This window comes from Mus caroli, chromosome 10 (assembly GCF_900094665.2).
Source record: "Mus caroli chromosome 10, CAROLI_EIJ_v1.1, whole genome shotgun sequence".
NCBI classification, from domain to species: Eukaryota; Metazoa; Chordata; class Mammalia; order Rodentia; family Muridae; genus Mus; species Mus caroli.
This window is the reverse complement of record NC_034579.1, coordinates 86,551,324-86,574,170: the sequence shown is the minus strand read 5'-3', so window position 1 is coordinate 86,574,170 and position 22,847 is coordinate 86,551,324. Positions and strand designations below refer to the sequence as shown.

The 22,847-nt window shown below is 41.7% G+C and overlaps 1 protein-coding gene across 1 annotated transcript in view; it reads left to right on the top strand.

Annotated features, from left to right (window-relative positions):
- Cfap54 (cilia and flagella associated protein 54) overlaps positions 1 to 22,847 on the top strand; it is a 284,397-nt gene that overhangs the window by 235,846 nt on the left and 25,704 nt on the right. Inside the window, exons 64-66 of the mRNA XM_021174289.2 lie at positions 1,340 to 1,507; positions 10,010 to 10,116; positions 15,921 to 16,062. Of these exons, the coding sequence (XP_021029948.1) occupies positions 1,340 to 1,507; positions 10,010 to 10,116; positions 15,921 to 16,062 (417 nt within the window). The remainder of the gene's footprint in view (positions 1 to 1,339; positions 1,508 to 10,009; positions 10,117 to 15,920; positions 16,063 to 22,847) is intronic.

Below are 22,847 nucleotides of genomic sequence, written 5' to 3'. Positions count from 1 at the left end.
ACAGAGATAGAGTTCTAGGACAGCCAGAGTTAAGAAAAGAAGCCCTGTCTAAAAAAAAAAAAAAAAAAAAAAAGAAAGAAAAAAAAAAGAAAAGAAAAAGAAACTCAATTTTTTAAAAGCAATTCTTTACCCAGTCATGAAGTGCTGAATTTGAAATCACTCTTCATTATACAGAGTTGTTTGTTTTTGCACCAATACTGTTTTGTTTTAATTTTTTGATAGTTTCTAGATCATTTGAGAAAGTTTCCTATTCAGTATTACCTTTCAGTCAAAAACATCTTTTCTCCTTTTCTCAGGTGACAGATTAAAAGGTCTGTCTTTCCCATTTCTGCTTGTATTTCAAAGGCTTGGACTCACAGTCAGTCTGAATAAGCTCAGGCCTAATGGGAGGGGCAGAGGCATCCATCGCTTCCTTTAGGTGGTGATGTCTTCCCTTGGTCATCAACCCCCGGGAAGCTTTGGATGTCAACAGGGAGACAGGAGCAGGGACACTGCTTCCCAAAGACTGTACTGTGATCTCGAAAGCAAGAGGAGGTTAACTTTGAAAATCATTTTCCACCCACTCGTGGCTGTTTTCAGAGTCGGAGTACTATGTCTGTATTTGCTCTCTCCCTGGCCGACCAGTTGTTTTGTAGCCCATCATTGTCTTCTTCTGTCCCCTCGGTTACCTCAACAACTCTTGAAACAGTGGATGCGTTTTTGTTTTGTTTTGTTTTGTTTTGTTTTTACATTTGTGTTCCTGGCCCAGTGACCGAGTTCCCAGAGAGAAGCTAGACCTAGATCCCATTGAGGAGTTGGACTTACAAACCAGCCATGTGCATTTAAAGAAGGAAGGAAGGAAGGAAGGAAGGAAGGAAGGAAGGAAGGAAGGAAGGAAGGAAGGAAGGAAGGAAGGGGAGAATTGGACTTCAGGGGGAAAAAAAGTGTCTTATTTTGCAGATGTTGCCACCACTAAATCAAGTCCATAAGAGTTACAAACACACTCTTCAAGTAGCATGTGCTAACCAATGGTGCCCCCGGACCTTTCCTCACCAGTGTGTAAAGTAGAAACTTGGTAGTAGGTATTCCTTAGCAGTAAGTTTCAGGGTATTTCCAGTCTGGAAGTTTTACTAAAGTAAAAGACATCTGTTGAGTTCGTGGAGTTTTAAAGCATCGTTTATTATATGAGAATTTATTCTATGGTAATCTAGGAGTAGCTTGAAGGTCTACTGTCATAAAATAAGCTGAGACAACTCCCAGAATTTTTTTTTAATGCAGCCAGTTAATTTGCTTTAAATATTGAACGAGCTCATTATCAGCAACTACACTGACGAGGTTTCTCTTTGTTACTGTTCCCTAGGTTCACCGGGACAGCTCCCTGCAGTCTGACTTATCTGGAAAGCTCACCGTCTGCCCATCTTACACAGAAATCTCATCAGAAATGGCGGTTCAAGCTTTAAACAAAGAACTTTGCTTTCAGTGGTATATTCCTCCCCTGGACAAACCTCTAAAGGATTCTGAACCTATGGTATGTGCTGGCTGATAAGAGTTAAATATCCCACCCAGAGATAAGGCTTAGAATGCTTTCACTGAAGCAGCAGAGGGGACCCTTAATGACCAAGATTGAGTAGTGATTCAGATTCTAGGGGAGTCTTGAATATGAGTCGATTTGAAGAGTGGAACAGTTGGTCAATATAACCTCTTACAGAGAAACCTTCCAGCCTACGATGCCTCTGATGCTTTCTTTCTCTAAGAGCCTCGGGCACTTTCCCATACAGTGCTAGCCTAAGGGGTTTTTCTTGTCTGGTGTTTTCATTTGCTCTTTGTCTTCTTCATTGGTCTCCTTTCTCACTCTTCAGTACACGAGCTTTGTCCCCTCCAGCAGTGCCCCTGGTAGCTTCTGCACCTCCTTGACTCACGTGACCCCTGTCAAATCAGAAACCTCCTAGGCCCACCATTTTTTCCCCTCCATCCTCCCTCTTCTTATACCAGGCTAATTATATAGCTTCCCTATTCAGACAAAAAGAGAGATTTGCCATATCACTTCCCAGATATACGTGATGCTGTGTATTTCCTTTTAACAGTAAGCCAACTTTTGTTATTGAACAGGTGATTGGGTCCAGGATTTTCCAAAGATGCCAAAATCCATGGATGCTCCAGTCTCTTCCCCAAAATGACATATTTACATATGACCTACATCCCAGTGTGCACTCTCAGTCATTTCTGCTTTGGGTATATCATCCAACACAATGAAGACTTGTGCATAGTGGCTATTCTGTGATATGTAGGGAGTAGCAAAACCGAATTTCCGTGTGTTCAGCAGACACAACAAAAAATATTTTCTGTCTGTAATTGGTTGAATCTATGAATGTGGAGCCCATGACTATGGAGGTCTGTCCACACCATTGGTTCCCTCCTTTCCTAGTCAAATCCTTGCCAGATTTTCGACTGAACTTTTAAAATAGTACATCTACTACATCCTTCTGGGACATTTACTATAGTAATTTTCAAATAAGTTGGACAGTCAATACAATTAGGCATGATTAGCACTGTCTGTCTGTGTGTGTATGTACATTGCATTTACATGAACAGAGACCAAAACATGGCACCAAGTGTCTTCCTCTTCTGATGCTGGCTAGTGAACTCTTTAATCTACCTGTAGCCACGCCTCTAATGTTGTGGCTCCAGGAACAAGCAGCCATGCCAGGATTTTATGTGTATGCTAGGTGTTTACACAAGGACCCTCACTTTCCTTCCTAAACAAGACACATGCTAAAGAAAGCAAACATTGTCTATAAGTAAAAAAGGTTCTGTGAAAATTTTGTTTCATGATATATGTTGTTAAAGACAAATTGAATGGATGGGTTGATCATCAGGTATCAGAATGTACTTACTTGCAGGAAAGCCGACAAGAAGGATAAAAGATGGAGAGTTGGGAAGGTTTTATAGTTGGGGAACAAATTAAGTAATAGTCTTTTCAAATCAAGTGTGTGTTCATGTCACAAGATTGTAAAATCTCTATGTCATGTCAGTTACTGGGAGGGCAGATGGGTGCAGGATGATCTGGATGTCCTTGTGTTGATGGCAGATGGCAGAAACCATTCTCTGGGAATTAGATGCTGGTATCATTAGGGTAGGTAACAAGGCTTTGTCCATAACAGTCATGTCTGACAGTGAGCAAGGGCTTCATGAACTGGTGTGGGAAGGTAGATGTAGAGTCCCAACCAGCAAATTGTGATTTGAGGTGGATAATTTTCCTCAAGACACAAGAAAACAGGCAGAACATGCTTTCTCCTTTCTCTTACCTTGGGTCCATTTTTTTTTCTTTAACAGTGAACATGTGTTCAGGTATGTGTGTGTTTCATGATAAAAGATGTAGTGGCTGACAAAAGATAAAACCTAAGAAACATTTTCTTAGATGATCTTCTCAGATCCCAAATTCTTAACTTTTTGGAAGGTATTTCTGACAGTTGTTTAATTGATTTAGATACTGGTGTCTCTGTGCATTCATCTATTAATTATGTTTGCATGTTGATCTAGAGATGGGTGTCGGGTTCTGAGACTAAGAAAACCTTAGATCAGTAGTTTTCAACCTGTGCGTCATGGCCTCTCAAAGACCATCAGGAAACACAGCTATTTACATTGTGATTCATAACAGTAGCAGAATTACAGTTATGAAGTAGCAACAAAAATAATTTTATGGTTGGGGGGTCAGCACAACAGGAAGAAATGTATTAAAAGGTTGCTGCATTAAGAATATTGAGAACCAGTGCCCTAGATGGTAGTCACAGTTAGCTCTGGGTAGAGTTGGATGCATGACAGCCATTTGTTTCTTTTTACTTGACAGCAAGTATATGAGGTAGGTGAGATCCTTAACCCCATTTTATAGAAGAAAATACTGAGACCAAGAATGGAGGACTGTCAGGTGGCAAGGACACAGACTGGAGCCATCTAACTCCAGAGTATATCTGCCTAAGAAAGCAAGAAACCACTTTTAGTCCTGGATGATGTCTGTAGGTATTCTTAAGTCTCAGACAGGATAAATGAAATCACATATCTGATTTAGCCCTTCAGATGTTCCGGGAACTATAAGGGTCATTTGCATGCCATGATAGATTCATGTCACCCCATCCATTTCTATTTACTGACTATTTAGACACAGATATCCCAGGCAAGGATGTTGGGGCCAATAAATAGAAACCCCAGGATAAGGTGGAATTCCAATAGGAAGGGTTTTATTGTTGTTTGTTTGTTTCTTAAGAATTCAGAGACACAACTTTCTCTAGGTAATGAACTTCAAAGGTAGTTTCAAGTTTGTTGCTTAGAATATCTTAACTTCCTAAATATAGGAAGCAGAAATCAGACTATCTTATCTGAAACAAACAAACAAGCAAACAGAACCAAAAAAATCTTTAATAGAACATAAGAGAACCACACAAAAGTAACCTCTTATATTTTTGTTACAAAATAAGTAATTCTTCAACAGTTTAGTACCTTATAGAGACAAAAATTAAATGGCCATTAGAGAGATAAATCTAAGGAACCTCCCAGATACTGTTTTTATAGACATAGTGAAAAATTGCTGCTTCCTGGCAGATATGCAACCACAGCGCAGCTATGAAAACATGTCCCCAGAGCCAGAGGTTTGATGACTTGGATTTGTCTAAAGTTGGACCAGAAAGTTTTGATCTTTAACCTACCTCATCCTCCTTTAGCAAGCAGAGTTGTACTTTGTGGTTCCAGATGAGCTCCAAATTGTGTTGATAAGGGAATCAGCTTCAAGGTAAACATTCATTAGGAATGACAAGTGACAAATGACAAAGGTGTGTTGGTTCATTTGTTGTCAACTTGATACAAGCTGGAGTCATTTGGGAAGAAGAAATGTCAATTGAGAAATTGCCTCCATCAGATTGACCTGTGAGGAAGTCTTGGAGGGCATTTTCTTGATTAACAATTAATGTGTGTGGGCCCAGCTTACCATGGCTGGTGCTACTGCTGGCCAGATGATTCTGGGGTGTCTAAGAAAGCAAGGAGAACAAGCTTCAGGGAGCAAGCCAGTAAGTAGTACTCCTCTGTTTCAGCTCTTGCCTCCAAGTTCCTGCTTGAGTTCCCTCAATGACAGAGTATGATGTTGAAGTATAAGCCAAATAATCCCTTTCTTCTCCAAGTTTCTTTTGGTCATGATATTTATTATAGCAATAGCAAGCAAAGTAGGACAATTAGATGGGTGGCTATAGATACTAAGACCTAATTTCGTCTCCTCTATTGATTCAAAGACTGTTGTGTTAGTATATGTGGCTGTAAAGTCCAAGGCCATATCTTAAGATCATAGAAAACTGAAAATAGATAAGCATGACCATACTCAAGAATTTTAATCAGGCCAGACACTGAACACTAAATAGGAAGACTTCATCTGGCCAGTGAAAGCACAACCTTGAATAGAAATGGACCGTCAAGGTACACAATTAGTACAGGATTTAAGCCATGCTTGGGGACAAGAGACGTGGAGCCAAGTTCCTTTCTGGAGGTCTTTATGCCTTTAACAAGGGCTATGGTATTCTTAGGCTGTGTATTCAAGACCAGCTCAGTCTAGAAGAATAGCAAGGTAAGAGCTAGGCTTCCTGTGGTTAGTACCTGTGGTGTTACAGGCATCATGTGATTGCCCAGGACTTTCCACTCCATTGTCTCTGGATTTGAAGTCTTGATTGAACAGTTAACTAGATCTTGGTCCTCCTGCTGACAGGTCCCAAAGCTACTAGGTATATAGTATAAGCCAATCCCAAGGAATGAGATGGTTGAGTCTACAGTTTACAGACAAGGAGGCAGAAACATGGCTGGTTAAAGAACTTGCTCAAGATCACAAAGGTAGTTAATTAGGGTTTCCATTGCTGTGAAGAGACACCTTAACCAAGGCAACTTTTATAAAGGACAACATTTAATTGGGCCTAGCTTACAGGTTCAGTCCATTATCATCAAGGCAGGAGGCATGGCAGCATCCAGGCAGGTATGGTGGTGGAGTTGCTGAAAGTTCTACATCTTGTACCAAAGGCAAAAGGGGGAAGACTGTCCTGCAGTCAGCTAGCAGGAGGGTCTCAAATCCCATCCATTCCCACAGTGACACACTTCCTCAACAAGGCCTCACCTCCCAATGGTGCCACTCCATATGGGCCAAGTGTATTCAAACCACCACAGGTACTAAGTAGGGGAGGCACAGGCTTACACTAGTCCATACTCATTACAACTACAAGTTTGTTTGGGATTCAATGATGTGATGTTCTGATCTCACACTGTCACATATCCACTGACTGCAGCAGTTTGTGCCAAGTTCAGGAAGAAAAGGCTTTCAACCTGTATGAAGCTGCAGGCAGGTGTTGGCCTGAAGAGGAAAATCATTGGCATGAATATGAATTTGCACCTAAATGCAAACTTCTCATTCACACACTTACGGCCACACTTCAGTGGCCCTTAACAGAAATGCTGAGAGGTTCAGAGACACAATGATATTAATTGCACAAATACTGAAAAAAAAATGCCCCAAATCATAAGAGAATATTCTTGTCCTCAAGAATCTTAAATTCTTCTCCTGAAGTCATAGCCAACACTTACAAAGCAAGAGCAAACAGCAAAAGGCAGTGTGTGGTCTTGGCCAAATCTCTCAGGGAGATTTCATCATCTCATAAAAACTATTTTTCTATATTTCACATAAACCAGATAATTTAACACATGGGCAGCACCCCTTCATTATCTCTACCAAGCTTCCATTCCTATTGAGAAACCTGATCCCATCTTTTTCTGGTCTCTCTTCTCTTCCCTCCCCCATTCCTTTCTTTTTATAGAATGGTTATTATAAGATTTTTATTATCACACGGTGCTTCAATAGGTTACAAAAATATCTGCCAACTTGCACATAGATTTTCTTTCTTAAATTTTAATTTAAATGATTTATTAATGTTCCATATATATACATATCACATATATTTATTTGTATTTGTCTATTCAATAGTCCCTTTGAATTAAAGAATGAAATTTTTTAATTAATCAGGGTTACAAATGTGTACTGTCATGCATGTATTCACAAATAATTTTGAATTTGTTTATATTGACACTGGTATTTTTAACTAAAAAAAAAAAAAAAAAGTAGAGCTAGAGAGTTGGCCTGGTTGGCACAGTGTTTGATGTACAGACATGAAGACCTTAATTGAAACAAAATTCTTGTGTGACAGAGGACAAGTGGGTTTATAGGAGGATGCCTGGGCTCACTGGCTAGTTGGTCTAGTCACACTGGCAAACTTCAAGCTCAATAGGAGACCCTGTCTCCAAAAAGGAGGTGAATAACAACTGAGGGAAGTGTCCAATGTCAGCCTCTGACTTCCACATGCATGTGCACATCCCAATATTCATGTGAACATCGGCATATGCATCTCCACTCCACAGAGAGACAGACACAAACAGTTTTAGTAAAATACAGCTAACAGATCATCAATCTATAAGCCAATGCTCATAGTAGGGTCTCAGAGTTGCACAGGTACTACTGTAACCACTTTGACACTGTTCCCCATATAAAACTCTGAATCAACATCAGTGTCCCTTCTCATCGCTCTGTACCACCCCCTATTACTACTCTCCCTGCCCAAGCAGTTATTTCCTTTCTGTCCCTATGCTACATTATTCTAAATACTCATGAAAAGTATCCTCATATTGAACTCAAAATATATTCTTTAACTAGCATCTGAGTGAGGCCAGGCAGGGTTTGTGTTGCTGTATCTGGCTTGTTTAACTCCACATTCTGTCTTCTAGGTTCAATTACAGCCCAACAGTCAGGATTTCATTTTCAAGCCTGCACAGTGTTCTATTTTGAGTGTGCTTTCTCTACCCATTCACATGTTGATGGTCACAGGTTGAGCCCACATCCTAGCTGTTGAGAATGGTGCTTAGTTACCCACCAGAGTGCGGTTATCGCTTTGATTGACTGATTTGCTTGCCTTTGAATGTATACCGAATAGGATACTGGGTCTTTTTCTGTGACTCTGGAAGCTATGAGATCTTTCTTCTGTCCTATGAGTGATGAAATTCTATGGTGTGCCTTGGTATAACCTCCCATACATTCTGCTGGACACCGATGACACACTTCTCAACTTGAACATCATGTTTTTAGTCTGTAGAGCTGTCATCTCTTATCGGGGTCTTCCCTCTGGTTATTTCTGTACACTCTTAAAGTTCTTTTATTCAGAGAGTGAGCCTACTAAGTTCAAAGTTTACCTTCCTTACCCTTTTCTCACTGTTACCTATGACTTGAATTTAGGATTTACTTTTCAGGGGGAGACAGATTCATCTTTGCGCTTTAAATATCTTGTTGCTTACTTAGCTGTGACAATGTATTTTATCCTCATTATTTTTCCCACTTAAGCAGCCCATGGACACACCAATGCCATGTCCTCTCTCCCTCTTCTTTTTTTTCAGGGACTCATTCTCTCTTTCTCTCTCTCTGAAGGTTTGTTATGATCACTGATAATTTCTTCTGTTCTATCTTAGGTCTGATCCTCTGAGTTCCTTTCTTCTGTTAGTTTTGGTTTCTGTCTTTCACTTTCCTTTCCAGTGGACCTTTGGCTATCTGATTATGTTTGGGGACACACTGAAACTGAAAACACACAGTGCCAGTCTTATGGATGCTCTATTGTAAGATGACTGGAGGGAGATCTAGCAGTTTATTGGAGGATGCTGAATTGCCAGTGTCAGTGAGTTTTTTTTTTTTTTTTTCTCTTTAACTGGCCAGTGATCCCAGAGAGAATGTGCCCACATTGTGTTGTGGTTGAGCATGTAGCTATCTCTTATTCATAATACATTAACTCCAATATTTCCCCCAGCACGTAACTCCCATAGCTAAGGCCATGAATATAGATAGTCTGATTTAACATTTGCAGTGTGCCGAGTGTAGTTTTCACCCAGAAGCAGTGTCAAAGCACATATTCAATCTCCCCACTTGGACAGAGGAAGGGATCTGGTGAGAGGAGCTCTCACATTTCTATTTGCAGTCCCACCTGCCCTTGCCTTCACGATGTCTGGCTCTCTAATCTTGGGCATTTTTCACCTTTTCAAGTCATGCCTGATGTTGGCGATCCCTTTGAAGACACTTAGGATGCAACCTTCCCTCTCTTCTGAGTCCCCCAGATGCTCTCTGTTCTTCAAAGTGCTGCTAAGTCCCATCTCTTTCACTCCCTTTTCTTTTTTGTCTTTTTGTCTTTAAATCTTAAAGATATCCCTTTAGTCTTTCCTTTGACTTGTGTGGAAGCAGAGATACGTGCGTGCGTGTGCCTGACTAGTCAGGTTTGATGGTCAGCTCTAGGCTTCTGCTTTCTAATCTCTAAAGTGAAGGATTCACATTCTGTGAATCCACAACTGTTAATTTTGGATAGAGTAGACACTTAAGAATTATCCAAATCCAAGCAACGGGGAAATTCCTAGGGCATGAGTCACCAAGAGAATCCCTCCTCTTAAACAGGCCTATGAAGTTGTGTGGAGTTGAAATAAATGGGGAAGAGAGGAGTGTGGCTGTGTGGGAGTGGGTAACCCAACTGAGTGGGAAGGTGTATCTACTGAAAGTAATAGGAGGTAGAGGTGTATGCTCACTAGGTACCTGTGCTTATTAAAGAGGCCCTGCAAATGCTGAAATTTAAATATTTGCAGTGCAAAACATTACTCCAAATAGCACTTATTTTCATGGCATTATATTTGTACATTTTTGTCTAGGTGAGGATGTTGTCTCTAGAACTCACTATATAGTCTAGGCTGACTAGGAACTCCCAATTATCTTGCTTCTGCATTTCATGTTCCAGGATTCCACGGATGTGTTGCCATAACCGAATTAATGCATTTCTCTTCACAGTGAATTGAAAGGAAGGAAACAAACCACAATATTTCTTTTCTACAGAAAAAGTGGTTAAAATAAGGTACCCTTTTCTATAAGGAATAATGGTGGGATGTTCGGTTATGGTTCTGATGTCTGTTTTTGTGTGCTTTTATGTTTCTTTAGGTTTTATTATTATATGCATATAACCTGAAGCCCCTGAGGATTTTAGATATCAAAGTTCCTACTGGCAACAGCCTGTACGTTGGTACCTCCTGGATTCCACTGAGGAGGCAAGTAAATACCATTCCCCGGAAGCCAGCTGGGGATGAAGGAGGAGAAAACTTTAGTCTAAATAGTAGTAAGGGAAGGAAAGAATTCCCAGAAGGCAGAAGGTTTACAGACTCACAGGCAAAGTCTCTGGATCTCTGTCATTTCTCTGTCTGATATGCGTTCATAGTAAAAGCCTCAAAGAAGCTAGGGATGGAGGGAATATATCAACACAATAAAGGCTATATTCTACAAACTTATAGCTAATACTCTACTAAATGGGGAAAATAAATACCCACTCAAAGTATTTCTCCTAAAATCCACAAGACAGGGATGTGGATTCCTCTCTTTTTCAATCCGTCCTCTGTTCTCTGAACTATAGCAAGAGGAAGAAACAAAAGAGAGGATGCTATTGGGAAAAGTAGTCAAATTATCCCATCTACAAACAATGCGATCTTGTACAATGGAGATACTAAAGACTTAAGGAGAATAACCCTGGAATTGATATGCACTTTTAGCAGAAGATCAGTGATAAAGGTTATCACAATACCCGACTTCAAGTCATGCCATGGAGCCATGGTCCTGGCACAAGCAGCCGTGTGGATCAGTGGAATGGAAGAGAAGACCCAGAATTCAACCAAGGAAGCTAGAGTGTCTTAGTTAGGGTTTAACCACTGTGAACAGACACCATGACCAAGACAACTCTTATAAAGACAGCATTTCACTGGGGCCGGCTTACAGGATCAGAGGTTCAGTCTATTATCATCAAGGCAGGAACATGGCAGCATCCAGACAGGCATGGTGCAGGAGGAATTCTACATCTTCATCTGAAGGCTGCTAGCAGAATACTGGCTTTCAGGCAGCTAGGATGAGGGTCTTCAAGCCCATGTCCACACTGACACACCTACTCCAATAAGGTCACACCTCCTAATAGTGCCATTCTCTAGGCCAAGCATATTCAAACCATGATATAGAGTCACCTGAGTTTGGACAGAGGTGCCAAAAGCATGTAATACAGAAAAGGCAGGGTCTTCAACAACTAGCACTGGGAAGACTGGATATTTGAATGAGAGAGAATGAAACTTGATCCACATCTCTCATCCTGTTGAAAAAAGTCAAATTGGATCAACTCCAAAACCACCAGAGAAAACCACTGGTTAACATTTCCAAGTGTAGGTAAAGGACAAGAGTCTTTTGAAAAAAGATTCCAGTTGCTCAGGAAATAACATCAAAAACTGGAAAGTGAGATTGTGTGACATTAAAGGCCTTCCAAATAGCAATGAGAACAGTCACAGGAGTGGAGAGATAGCCTACAGATTAAGAAAAACTCAGAGAGCTATGTACAGGACAGAGAATAAGTATCTAGACATAATAAGAAACTATCCCCCAAACAATCCAATTAATTTAGGGTAAAAAGTGTGGGGGGGTGGGGAGGGTCTCTCTCTCTCTCTCTCTCTCTCTCTCTCTCTCTCTCTCTCTCTCTCTCTCTGTGTGTGTGTCTATGTGTCTGTGGGTAGGTCTTTCCTTTCTTCTACCCAACCATATTTTATATTGTTTTCCAAATTAAAAACCCTCTGCTTTGGCCATGCCTATTCTTCTCTTTCCATCAAGCAGGAAAGATCTCTAATTTTTTTTGTCTTGTTAAATATTGTTTGTTTATTTTCTGTTTTCCTCTCCTTTTACCAAGTTCCTTGTTTGGGGGTTTAAAAGAAATGTTTTAGCTTAGCTAATTGTTCTTCAACTCAATGGCTCACTGCCCTGGGCTCCTTCTGCCTCCATTTCTCCCCCTATAAGAGGAGAGTGGTAACATCCTCTTCCCTATCTCTCTGATGATTGTTAACCTCAAACATGGCAGATGAACAGGAGCAGGGAAGCTGCCAGCACAGGTGTCTCTGGTACTTGGTCTCTGCCCCACTGGGCATCTGGTGAAAGCTGTGCGGATGGAGACCCACCGCCTCCCTGCTTCTCCCAGAGAGCCCCATTCTCGCTCCATGCTTTTCAGATCTCAGAACATTTTGGCATTCTCATGAAAGAGAATAAAACAGGAGCTTGTCTCGAGAGTCGGCAGACCTCCAATTATTCAGTCAATAGTCTTCCTTTTTTTTCTCCCTTTTCCCCTTAAAGCAAAAGAAAAGTGGGGAAGCTAAGCATATGCCATATACCAGCATACGAAGCAGCAAAATCAGGGTATTGGAATTTACTTATACCTCGTAAATCCTGAAACACTGCAGGTGCTTAATTTTTTTTATTTTTCAGAACCACATGATGAACATAAAGATAAAACCTGCAGAGTAGAGAGGCACCAATGAGAGGCTTCTCTTAAAATTTTAATTACATTTAATTTAAAAATAGAATTCTTTTAAAACTGCTGTGCTTATGATCGCAGTAAATGACTCAGTCAGGGACAAGCCCTTGTCCCTGAGCTCATCTCAGTGAGTGGCCTCTCTCTCCTGACTCAGGACGGTTTGATGTGTTCTGATGGCTGTCAGCTCTTGTTCACTCATTGAAGGCAAAGCCAGAGTTTCTGGGGTAGAGAAAACTGAGAGGACGCCCCCTCTCTTTGGTACCTCCTTATTTCTTTCTTAAGTTCTCCTTGGGGAAGGCACCTTTCAATTGTTTTACTTAAAGCCACAGAGGGGAAAAACAAAAGACATGTTCTCAGGAATCTACAAATAAAAGTACTGATTAATTCTAAGTGGGCATTAAGCCTTTGGGACAGGAATCAAGTTGTCTGCCCACCCTCCCCACCTTTAAACCCCACGTCATCATTTTTCATCTTCATCTGTGTTTCTGCTTCCAACTGGGTCCTGTCCTCCAGTCCCTGGCAGAGAAAGAGAGAGTGCCCAGCATTAGGAAGAGTAGAGCCTTGGGTAGCTACACAACCCAGGCAGGATTATGCCTACAGAATACTTGCCTATGGGGTCAAGACAGAAAGTGTGAAAGCTGGAATGGACACTGGCCTTGGTGGTGTTGTTGTATATTTAATAACCTATTAATTCTTATTATGACCCTGCCAGCCTCCCCCTCCCCAATAATTGAGACAGAGTCCTATCAATTTATTTAATCAGCTTTAGAGCAATTACTGGGTAATTACCCCTAAATTATTTTTCTACATTAGACTGGCTATTTCCCAGATGTGCTGCCCAAGTTACTCATCAATAGTAGTTCTGTCTGTGCTGGATTCTCTCTATTAGCCCATTTCCTGGTTCTCTATCCACCCCCAATCCACACCCTCATGCTCAGTGGTCCCTACCTGCTATCTCCAGGAAACCTAAGCCCTACCTACCTCTGTTCTCCCCAGTAGATGGCTGCCAGCCACTTTTATGTAACCAGTCAGAGAGCCTTGGCAGGCACAGTTTAGCATAAGTAGACAGTGTGTTCCTCTAGACTGCAACCGGATTGGGGCCAGTATTAAGCATTTGAATCCACAGCAGCATCGGTTCAACCTGCAACACCCTGGGGACAGAGAGGTGAAGAGAGTAAGCTGAGGGAAGCAACAGCTGGCAGGAGAGAGAGGAGGGTCAAAGCATTAGTAATCAGGAGGGCCAAGCCCAAAGTAGGCAACTAGCATCCCTAATGCTATCCTTTCTAAGCAAGGCAGCAGAAAACCTAGGGAGAGGTCAGGCCCGCACCGCAAAGTTCAGCAGACTTTGCTGGGTACTGGGTCACTCTTAAGAGAGTCATCTACTCTGGACATTTACTCTGAACAAGGCATTATGGCCCCTGGATAATCAGGACGAACCTAAAACCCACTGTCAAGGATTAATTTATTCGTACAACCCCAAGTATTATAAGAGAAAGCTAAGCATCCATTTGAGGTGCTAAGGATAGAGTACACAGCTTTGAACATGCCAGGCAAGCATGTTATTGCAGAGATGCCCCTCAGCCCTATGTGGCTTTTGAAAAGACACAAGAATGTTTTCTCTAGGTTTAAGAATGAAGAATGGGTTTTAGGACATTCTCTTCCCTTCGTACTGTTTTATAGTTAAACATATACAGTTATGCTGTTCTCACCTTAGAAATGTTCTATGAGTTACAAGTAGTGGGTTTAATTAGTTCAGTCTTGGCAGAGAAGAATCTCCCGGGGGATGCTAGCTGACTTGCTGGAAGGTTCAGGGATAAAGGAAGGACCAGGATATTGGTAGGTTCCCTACCTGTGAAGGAGCCTACTAGGACTCACCAAGTCCTGCTCTCTGCAACTCAACAGACAGCTCTCCCAGCACAACTGGATAGTATCCACTTTTGTACTGGGCAAGTTTCCCAAACAAAATTAATGACCAATCTTTATGTTTTAGTTGTTACCTTTTAACAGAAAAATGCAATACAGGATGCTTACTGAATATGAAAAAAAATATGTGTATATAAAATGTGACATGGACTACTATTTGATTTCTGCTTGACAGTTTGAGTGTGTGTGAGTGTGTATGTGTGTGTATGGTGTGTGTGTGTGTGCATACATGTATAGTATGTATGCATGTAGTATCAAGGAGAGAATCAAATAGTACTCCATGTCACAGGTAGAGACTCTGTGGAAGATTGGAGAATTAAAGTTTCTATGTATAATCTTTGGCTACTCTGCTCTTGGATCATCATCTCATTTTGCATAATAATGTCCTTCCTTGAGTAGACCCATGTATATTCATTCTGTTCCTGCAGGGTAGAGTCACTTAGGGGCCATGCAGGTGCTCTTGCTGAGCCTCTTCCAAGTACAAGCCTTTGACCTCCACTGCACTGGTCCTTCTGCCCTCAGAGCATCCGGTCTTCAGTGACCTTAAGCCCTTGACATTGTCCCTCTATAGCAGCATTGCCACTGCCTTCTCTGCCTCTGCTTTGCCTCTTGTTTTTCATCTTTCTCAATTTTCTTCAACTCTCTCTGCCCCTACCAGCCCCCCCAACACACACACACACACACACACACACACACACACACACACACACACACACAGAGAGATTCAGAGACACATTCACATAGATGTGTATAGAGACATAGATACACATGGACATAGATAAACACGTAGATACACAAACACACAGAGATACATATACAGACATAGATACACACTCACACACACATGCACACAGAGACACACAGAGATACACAAAGACACATAGCAGAACACACCCAGCATGCACACTCAAACACATCACACACACAAACACACAAAGTTACAAACACACTGAAATAGATATACACACAGGCACAGACACACATATTCATATGTACACACATAGACATAAAAACACATACAGAGATACATATACCAGCATAGATACACAATCAGACACACATATGCACACAGTCACATGCACAGACAAACATGGTAGAACACACACACACACACACACACACACACACACACACACCTCTAAAGTATGCAAACACTGCCTGGCCTTTTCAAGTTCTGATTTGTTATAGTTTTTGCCTTGTGTCAGCTGGACAGCCGTAACATGCCATCAAGATCTATACAAGAGTGAATCTCCTGTTGGCTGATTAACTGGGGTTTCTTTGCCTATATAAATATGTATTTTCATATTTGGAATAATTTGAGTAGGTATCTTCTGACATTATGCCCTTTCCATGTTTTAACATCTACTATCTTGAGTACACAAATAGATATAAACATTATGAGTGTGTTTCTTTGCTGTCTCTTTGCTCATGTTTGTGGAATGAAGGAATGATTGAGTAGATGATATTTGGGGAATACAGACACCTAACTCTTAAATAAAAGCTTAATTCATAAATCTTATTGAGTCTAAAACCAGTACACCTCTTGAATTTTCAAATTAATATGAATACATATATATGTGTGTGTTTTTTTATTTTTAGTGTCATTGCAGTTCACCAGAAACTATCTAATCTTGCACAAATAGCCGAGATATCCTTACCATCGGTTCCTGAAGTTACTTCAGAGGAAAATATCTATGAGACAGTAGAACCTGAAGAGAAACCAATTGATACAGACTTGGAAGTAAGTATATTCCTGAATGACTAGAAATGAACTTTTGCAGTTTTAAGAAGGATCCCATTGTACGCTATCACAGAAGTTCTTGTTTTCTTTGTTAGGGCTTCCAGATATGGTCTAACTCATGTGCATACATGTGTATTCACATGCACTTGTGTATGTGGGAGTATGTGCATATATGTGTGTGTGCACCTAGAGACCAGAGGCCACCCTCAAGTATTATTCTGCAAAATGCCATCCACCTGGTTTTTCACAGCAAGGTATTTCACTGAACCTGGAGTTCACCAATTAGGCTAGATTGGCTGTCTTTATTTCCCAAGCACTGGAATTACAACCATGTTCCACAATACCCGGATCTTATTTCTTTATTTTTTATTTTTTCTATGAGTTCCGGGGCTCAGACTCAGGTAGCCATGTGTGGTGGTTTGAATATGCTTGGTCAATGGGAAGTGGCACTATTAGGAGGTGTGACCTTGTTGGAATAGGTGTGGTCTTGTTGAAGGAAGTGCATCACCATGTAGGTGGGCTTTGAGGTCTCCTAGTGCTTAAGCTCTGCCCAGTGTGGAACAGAGCCTCCTCCTGGCTGCCTGCAGAAAAAAAGTCTCCTTCTGACTGCCTTTAGGTCAAGTTGTAGAACTCTCAGTTCCTTCTCCAGCACCATGTCTGTCTGCACGCTAACATGCTTCCTGCTATGATGATAATGGACTAAACCTCTGAAACTCTAAGTCATCCCCAATCAAATGTTTGTCTTTGTAAGAGTTGCCTTGGTCATGGTGTCTCTTTGCAGCAATAGAAACCCTAACTGAGACACCATGGTTGTAAGGCAAATGCTTTACCAACCATGCTTTCTCCTTAGCATGCATCCTGTGAGAGAAGAAATGGGGGTGGGGGAGACCACACCCCTGTCCTTCATGTTTTCATCATGCCACTTGAGCTAACATTGTGTTCATCAAATAAGGCTTATGCTGTCTGTACCAATGATCTCCCTACTGACTTGGAGGTCAGAACTTCAGACATATTCTCCAAATGGTGCTGATGTCAGTCAGGAGTCGTTATTGTTTTCTTGTGTTGATCTTAGATGCTATTGATTTTCTGTTTGGCTATTTTATAATATGGCAAACTTATCACCCACTTCTTCCTAACCCTTGCCTTCCTTTCCTCTTCTGAATACTGTTGTATAATGACATGTATTGGAAACCATACCTATTGTTCATATTTTTATGGGCCTGTAAAAAGTGTCAACAAGCTGGAGCACAAAGACCTTTGGTTATGTTCTTTTCTTGGGTGTTTGGTTTTCTGGACTAAGTTTTTTTATGCTTCCCTATTTTCAACTCATTATATCCAATTTTCAGGTGTTCATAGATTTTTGACTCAAGAGCTCAAACTGATCCCATCCTGTCTCAGTGCCATTTTCTTCCTGGCCTTCCATAGTCATTTAAACCAGGTGGCTCTCAGAGCCAGGTAGTGTGTGTGCTTCCAGCCCTTCCCTGGTTGCTTACCTGACTGAGGCTGTAGCACTATGAGCTATTTCCTCGCCACTCTTCTCTGAAAAGCTTTCCGGATCCTTTCTTTAATTTCAGTCTAGGAAACTTTAGTTTCACCCAGGCTTTTGTTTTCTTAAGTCTTTTGGCCAGGTGAATATGTAACCAGTTACCAATACTAAACCTCTTTAATTCTTAAAAAATAATACTTACATGGCCCTTCGTTTTCACGTTTACCTCATCTACGCGCTTTTACTACGTGAATGCATAAGAACTAGCAACTTTGCAGATTTTCAGAGTAGACCTGTTGGTATTTTCAGTCTCTGTTTCTCTCATTATGCAAGTTAACAGCCCATATGTAAGAGTCTATCAGGTGAGCCCAGAAAGCCTTTGTAAAATGCCACAGCATTTAAGCCCTCTGCACTCTCTGCTAGTATTTGTAAGGAGCAGACATCTTAGAACGCTAGTCGTGTACCCTTTTTCAGTGGCCTTAGATGTGACCATGTGAATTACGATGCTTACCGATAAGCTGTATGTGACAATAAATCTGCCCATAGGTCAGAGGGCTCCCAGTATCTCAAACTCGGGAGATTTTGTAGAGATAAACAGATTATACATTTCTTTCACAAAGAGCACCTTGCCTTCTCATGCCTGCTTTCCAGAAGGACTCAGCCCTCTCAACTCACAAGATCATTTTTTGTAGTGGTGCACTTAAAATGACAGTTCTTTAGTCACAAGCTTATCTGTGTGCTATCTTTGAGACATAGTCTAGAATACTATGACTGTCCTTTGATTGTCCAAGGTGGGAAATGTCTACCATGTGAACGAGGACTCTAGACTGTGTTCTGCCACTCTTCTTTACTTCCTAGGTCAGATGGCTAATGCTTTTCTGGGACCAATGTTCATTTCTAAAATAAATAATCCTTTCATACAAAGATAGGCTGTTTGGATAGAACCAGCCTTTCCAGAGTTGACCCTGGAAAAATTCATCATAAGAAAGACAAATGTCTGAGACAAGAGGTTGACTGTGAACATAGACAAGTCAAGAATAAATCGGGTTGTGGGGGAGGAGGGAGGAATCCAGAGGATGGGTGTTTCCCGAGCGAAGGCCGGTGACTTGCTCTCATGTTCTGATTTGGTGCGTTGGGGTCAACCACAGCAGAACCAATCCTCTTCAACCTTTATATCCCCTGTACTTTTCCATTTGTCTTCTTCACTTAGTGTATCCTTGGCTTTAAAGTTTGTTTTAGGCATGGTCCTGTTCCCATTGGCTCTGTAGGCGAAAGAACATCACCAAATACAAGGAATTGTGTTTACCTGGAGTTGAATTGGCAAGTGAATTTGTTCACAGTGTTCCTATTAATAAGAGATGGAGATAATACATAGTTTTCCTTCTTACACGATACTAAGCAGCACTTTAAAAACAAACTACATTCTGGTCTATATCAAATCTCATTAACTAAACTTGTTGTCATGGTGATTCGCACTTGCAGCTAATTAGAAGCTGACTAGGACACTTGAAGAAATCGATTCTGGTCTGGAATTGAGCAGGAGTTCCTGGCTTCTATAATGTGATATATCTATTACATATTATGTATTGTTGGTTGGAATTGCCTATAAGAATGTAAACAACCATGTGCCTTTGGATTCTACGTGTGGTATTGGTTTTGTTTATTCCTTTGTTTCTTCTCAGTTACTTCTATTTTCTTCTTCTTTTTTTTTCATTTCTATTTTAATTATTCCCCCTTTCAAAGTCCCTAAGGTCTAGAATAAGCCAGGGAATTTGGGACACAGATGTTAATTTAAGGCAGATTAGAGACGCTCCAAGGCAGGTGTTCAGATCACTTCTGGATCCTCTAACAGGAGCACTGGCTCAGAATGACTGATTTCTCTTGTTCCACCATTCACAGCAAGCAGAATTGGCCTACTACAGCATAGGAGGGGGCTAAGCAGGAAGCTCAGTTAGTAGAGCCCTTGCCTGGCATGAATGAAGCCCTGTGTTCATTCTCCAGCACAACCTAAAACTGGGCTCACTGGTCCATGCCTCTGCTCCCAGCACTCGGGAAGTAAGGGTAAGAGGATCAGAAGTTAAAGGTCCTCCTGTGCTACACAGGGAGTTAAGGCTAGCCTGGGCTACATGAGCTTCTGTCTCAACAAAAGAAACCAACAAAGGAACAACAACAAGAACAACAACAACAACAACAAATATATATATCAAAGGGTCTCCAAACCATGCTGACTTTACGATGTAAGCAGATTATTTGGAATAAGAATAGGTAGATGTGCTGGGCTGTGGTGGCACACACCTTTAATCCCAGCACTCAGGAGGCAGAGGCAGAGGCAGGCAGATCTCTGAGTTCGAGGCCAACCTGATCTAGAGAGTGAGTTCCAGGACAGCCAGGGCTATACAGAGAAACCCTGTCTTGAAAATAAATAAATAAATAAATAAATAAATAAATAATAATAAAAAAAAAGAACAGGGAGATGTAAGAAGCTCACTATATATTTGCCAAAATGCATAAGGTTACTTCAGCAGGTATTGATGGAGGGCCTGAACAGTATAAATGAATGGAAATTAGTATATTAAAGGTTCCAAATATAGAAGCACCTTGGCCGTGGAGGCCTGGAGAGGAAAATGCACACACTCTGGCTTTAGCATTCTCCATTTCTGAGAAACCGTTATTTGTAAACATTTAGGGCACAGTAATACATATGTAGCGGTGCTCTGGGGAGACGTGAAGGTGAAGCTGGAGGGCGAGGTGGACACGAGGACTTACGAGCTCCTCACTCTGACCTCACCAGGCAGTGTGGGAGGACTCTGTTGTTCCTCCCTTCCCCCGCCCCCAATACATGTGTGCGCGTGCACACACACACACACACACACACACACACACACAGAGCTCCGTATGTTGTCTTGCTCATCTCTGACTCCCACTTCACCCCACGGCCTGTGGGGAGCAGTCCACAGATGGTGACTAAGAAAATGGTGAATGGACTTTGCTCTGTAGGAATGGGCTGTGTGGAAATCAGTCTGGGGTTGAGAGGAATTGAAAGATGTGCCTGCTTGAATGGCATTCACCCAACAATTTGATGACCATGACGGTGACAAGAGAGGTGGGAACAGGGATTTCAAGGCCCGAGAACAAGTTAGGAAGCCTTTCAAATCTCACTGTAGGTCAAAGAGGACGAGGATTCGGACTAAGTACGAGAATTAGCTTTAGCATGTCGGAGTTGCTCGGAGGTCCGTCTCTGAACTCATGTGTGTTTCTCTGAAAGGAACAAGGCAAAGCCTGACTAAGGATCACCTCATCTCTCTGTGACACCTACCAGATGCAGCAAGCTTCACACCACCTCTGGCTAGGAATGCTGAGCTGAGCGCTTTCTCCAAGTCTGTGGCAACAAGGTCACATGAGGTGTTCAGGGCTCCGGTTTCAAGTCAGCCAGTTCCACAATGTGTGAATGTGGTGTCCACTACAGTCTGAGCAACATGGCCTCGCTGAGGCTAAATTCCCGTTTGATAAATGTTGAGACAGGCAGTAGAAGGCATCTATCAGAAACACTGCGCTCTTCATCTGTCACTGTGATGGTGAATGGTACACACAAAGCCATTTTCATTGATGGCTCTTGATGAAATCATGGCAGTAACCCATCGTGGCCGTTACCAAAACCTTTTATAGCGAGAAGGCATACTTTTAACAAGTCAAGAATCCAGTGAGAAGTACAGGTGTATAATAAACTAGAGTAGTGCAGGAGAGTGGAGAGGCATGGTCCCCTTTGTGTGGAAGTGTGGACCAGAACCTAGAGGGCCATCGGGTGCAGTGATCAATGCTGGGCCTCCTGCCCTCTCCTCCATTTCTCTTAGTCTGTGATGCTGACCTTTATAAAGCTCACATGGTGCCTGCAGTCTCCTGGCTGGTTTTTCTTCCTGTTGTTGCTTCCCAGGTCAGCGAACCTTTCAACAGTGGTCAGGATTACATTTTTAAGGCAATCTGTATCGATATTCCTTCCGTCTCCTCCTAACTAACTTCCCATGGTTTGGACTCAGATTCCTGACTTTTATGTGAGCTGTTTGTCATGGACAGCTTATTTTTCATGTCTCACACTTCCATCCTTCCTGCAGAAAAGACCACATCAGCCCTCTGTGCTCCTTGAATGTCCACAGCCTGTAGCTCAGGTGCCTCATCTCACCCCTGCCCTTGGGTCCATTCTCGATCAGTTCAAATTCTTCTTCTCCTTTTTGCTTGTTTGTTTTTATTTTTTCAATCTATTCTTCATTGTATCTTAATGTAACTGTATACAATTATATATGTATAATTGCATTATAGAATGTGTGTTATGTCCTTTCATTGTCTCTTCCTCCACATTCCCTCACCATATTTCTGCTCCCATTGGATTCCCTCTTCTCACCAAGTCCCCTCCTACTTTCATGGAGTTTTTTTCATCTGTCTGTGGCTTGCTATAGTTCATTAAGGATTCCTATATGGATATGGGAGGGGTAAGTGATGGAGGTCCGGAGAGTAAGCAACTATGAGGATGCAGGGTTCAGTGGGATATCTGTACCGGCTCTTGTTTTCAAGGCTACAAGAGCATCAGGGAAGAAGGTAAGAGCTGGAGGATGAGAGGGAGCACTGTGAAGAGCTGTCTTCTGAGCATGACAGGGCTGTTAACACCCATGAACTCAAGACAGCACTGGCTACCTGCACAAGGTCTGCACAAGACAGGTCTGACAACATTCTGTCATGGAACAGAGAGGAGCTTATGAGTTCCCACCCCTCCCCCAAGAGATATAGGCAACTGATGGTTGCTGGGGGGGAGGGAGGACCTCAGTCATACAATAGTGGTAAATTGGCCTTCTGCTCTTTCAGGGCACAGGTCACAGGAGCTCTCTTCTAGTAAGCCCTCCGTATCGTTACAGCAAGAATTGCTCTCCCACCGCTAGGATCCCAGCATATGCCATAATGACATGTGTTCCCAGCCGATGCTGTTTGCGTGTGATTTTACCGTGCATCTATTTTTCTCTGTAAATTTTAGCTAGGGTCTGTTTCTTCGCCTTTGTATCCCGCTGCATCCAGCAGAATATCTTGAATATATTAATTTTAAGAATTATCTGTAGTTTTTCCATAATCTTTTTTAAAGCTCTGATTGGATCACTTACTTGTAGATGCATGTATTAAAATTTAGATATTACGTGGCTGGGAACTCTAAGGTCTGTTATCATTTGCCTTTCTTTCTTTCTTTCTTTCTTTCTTTCTTTCTTTCTTTCTTTCTTTCTTTCTTTCTTTCTTCCTTCCTTCCTTCCTTCCTTCCTTC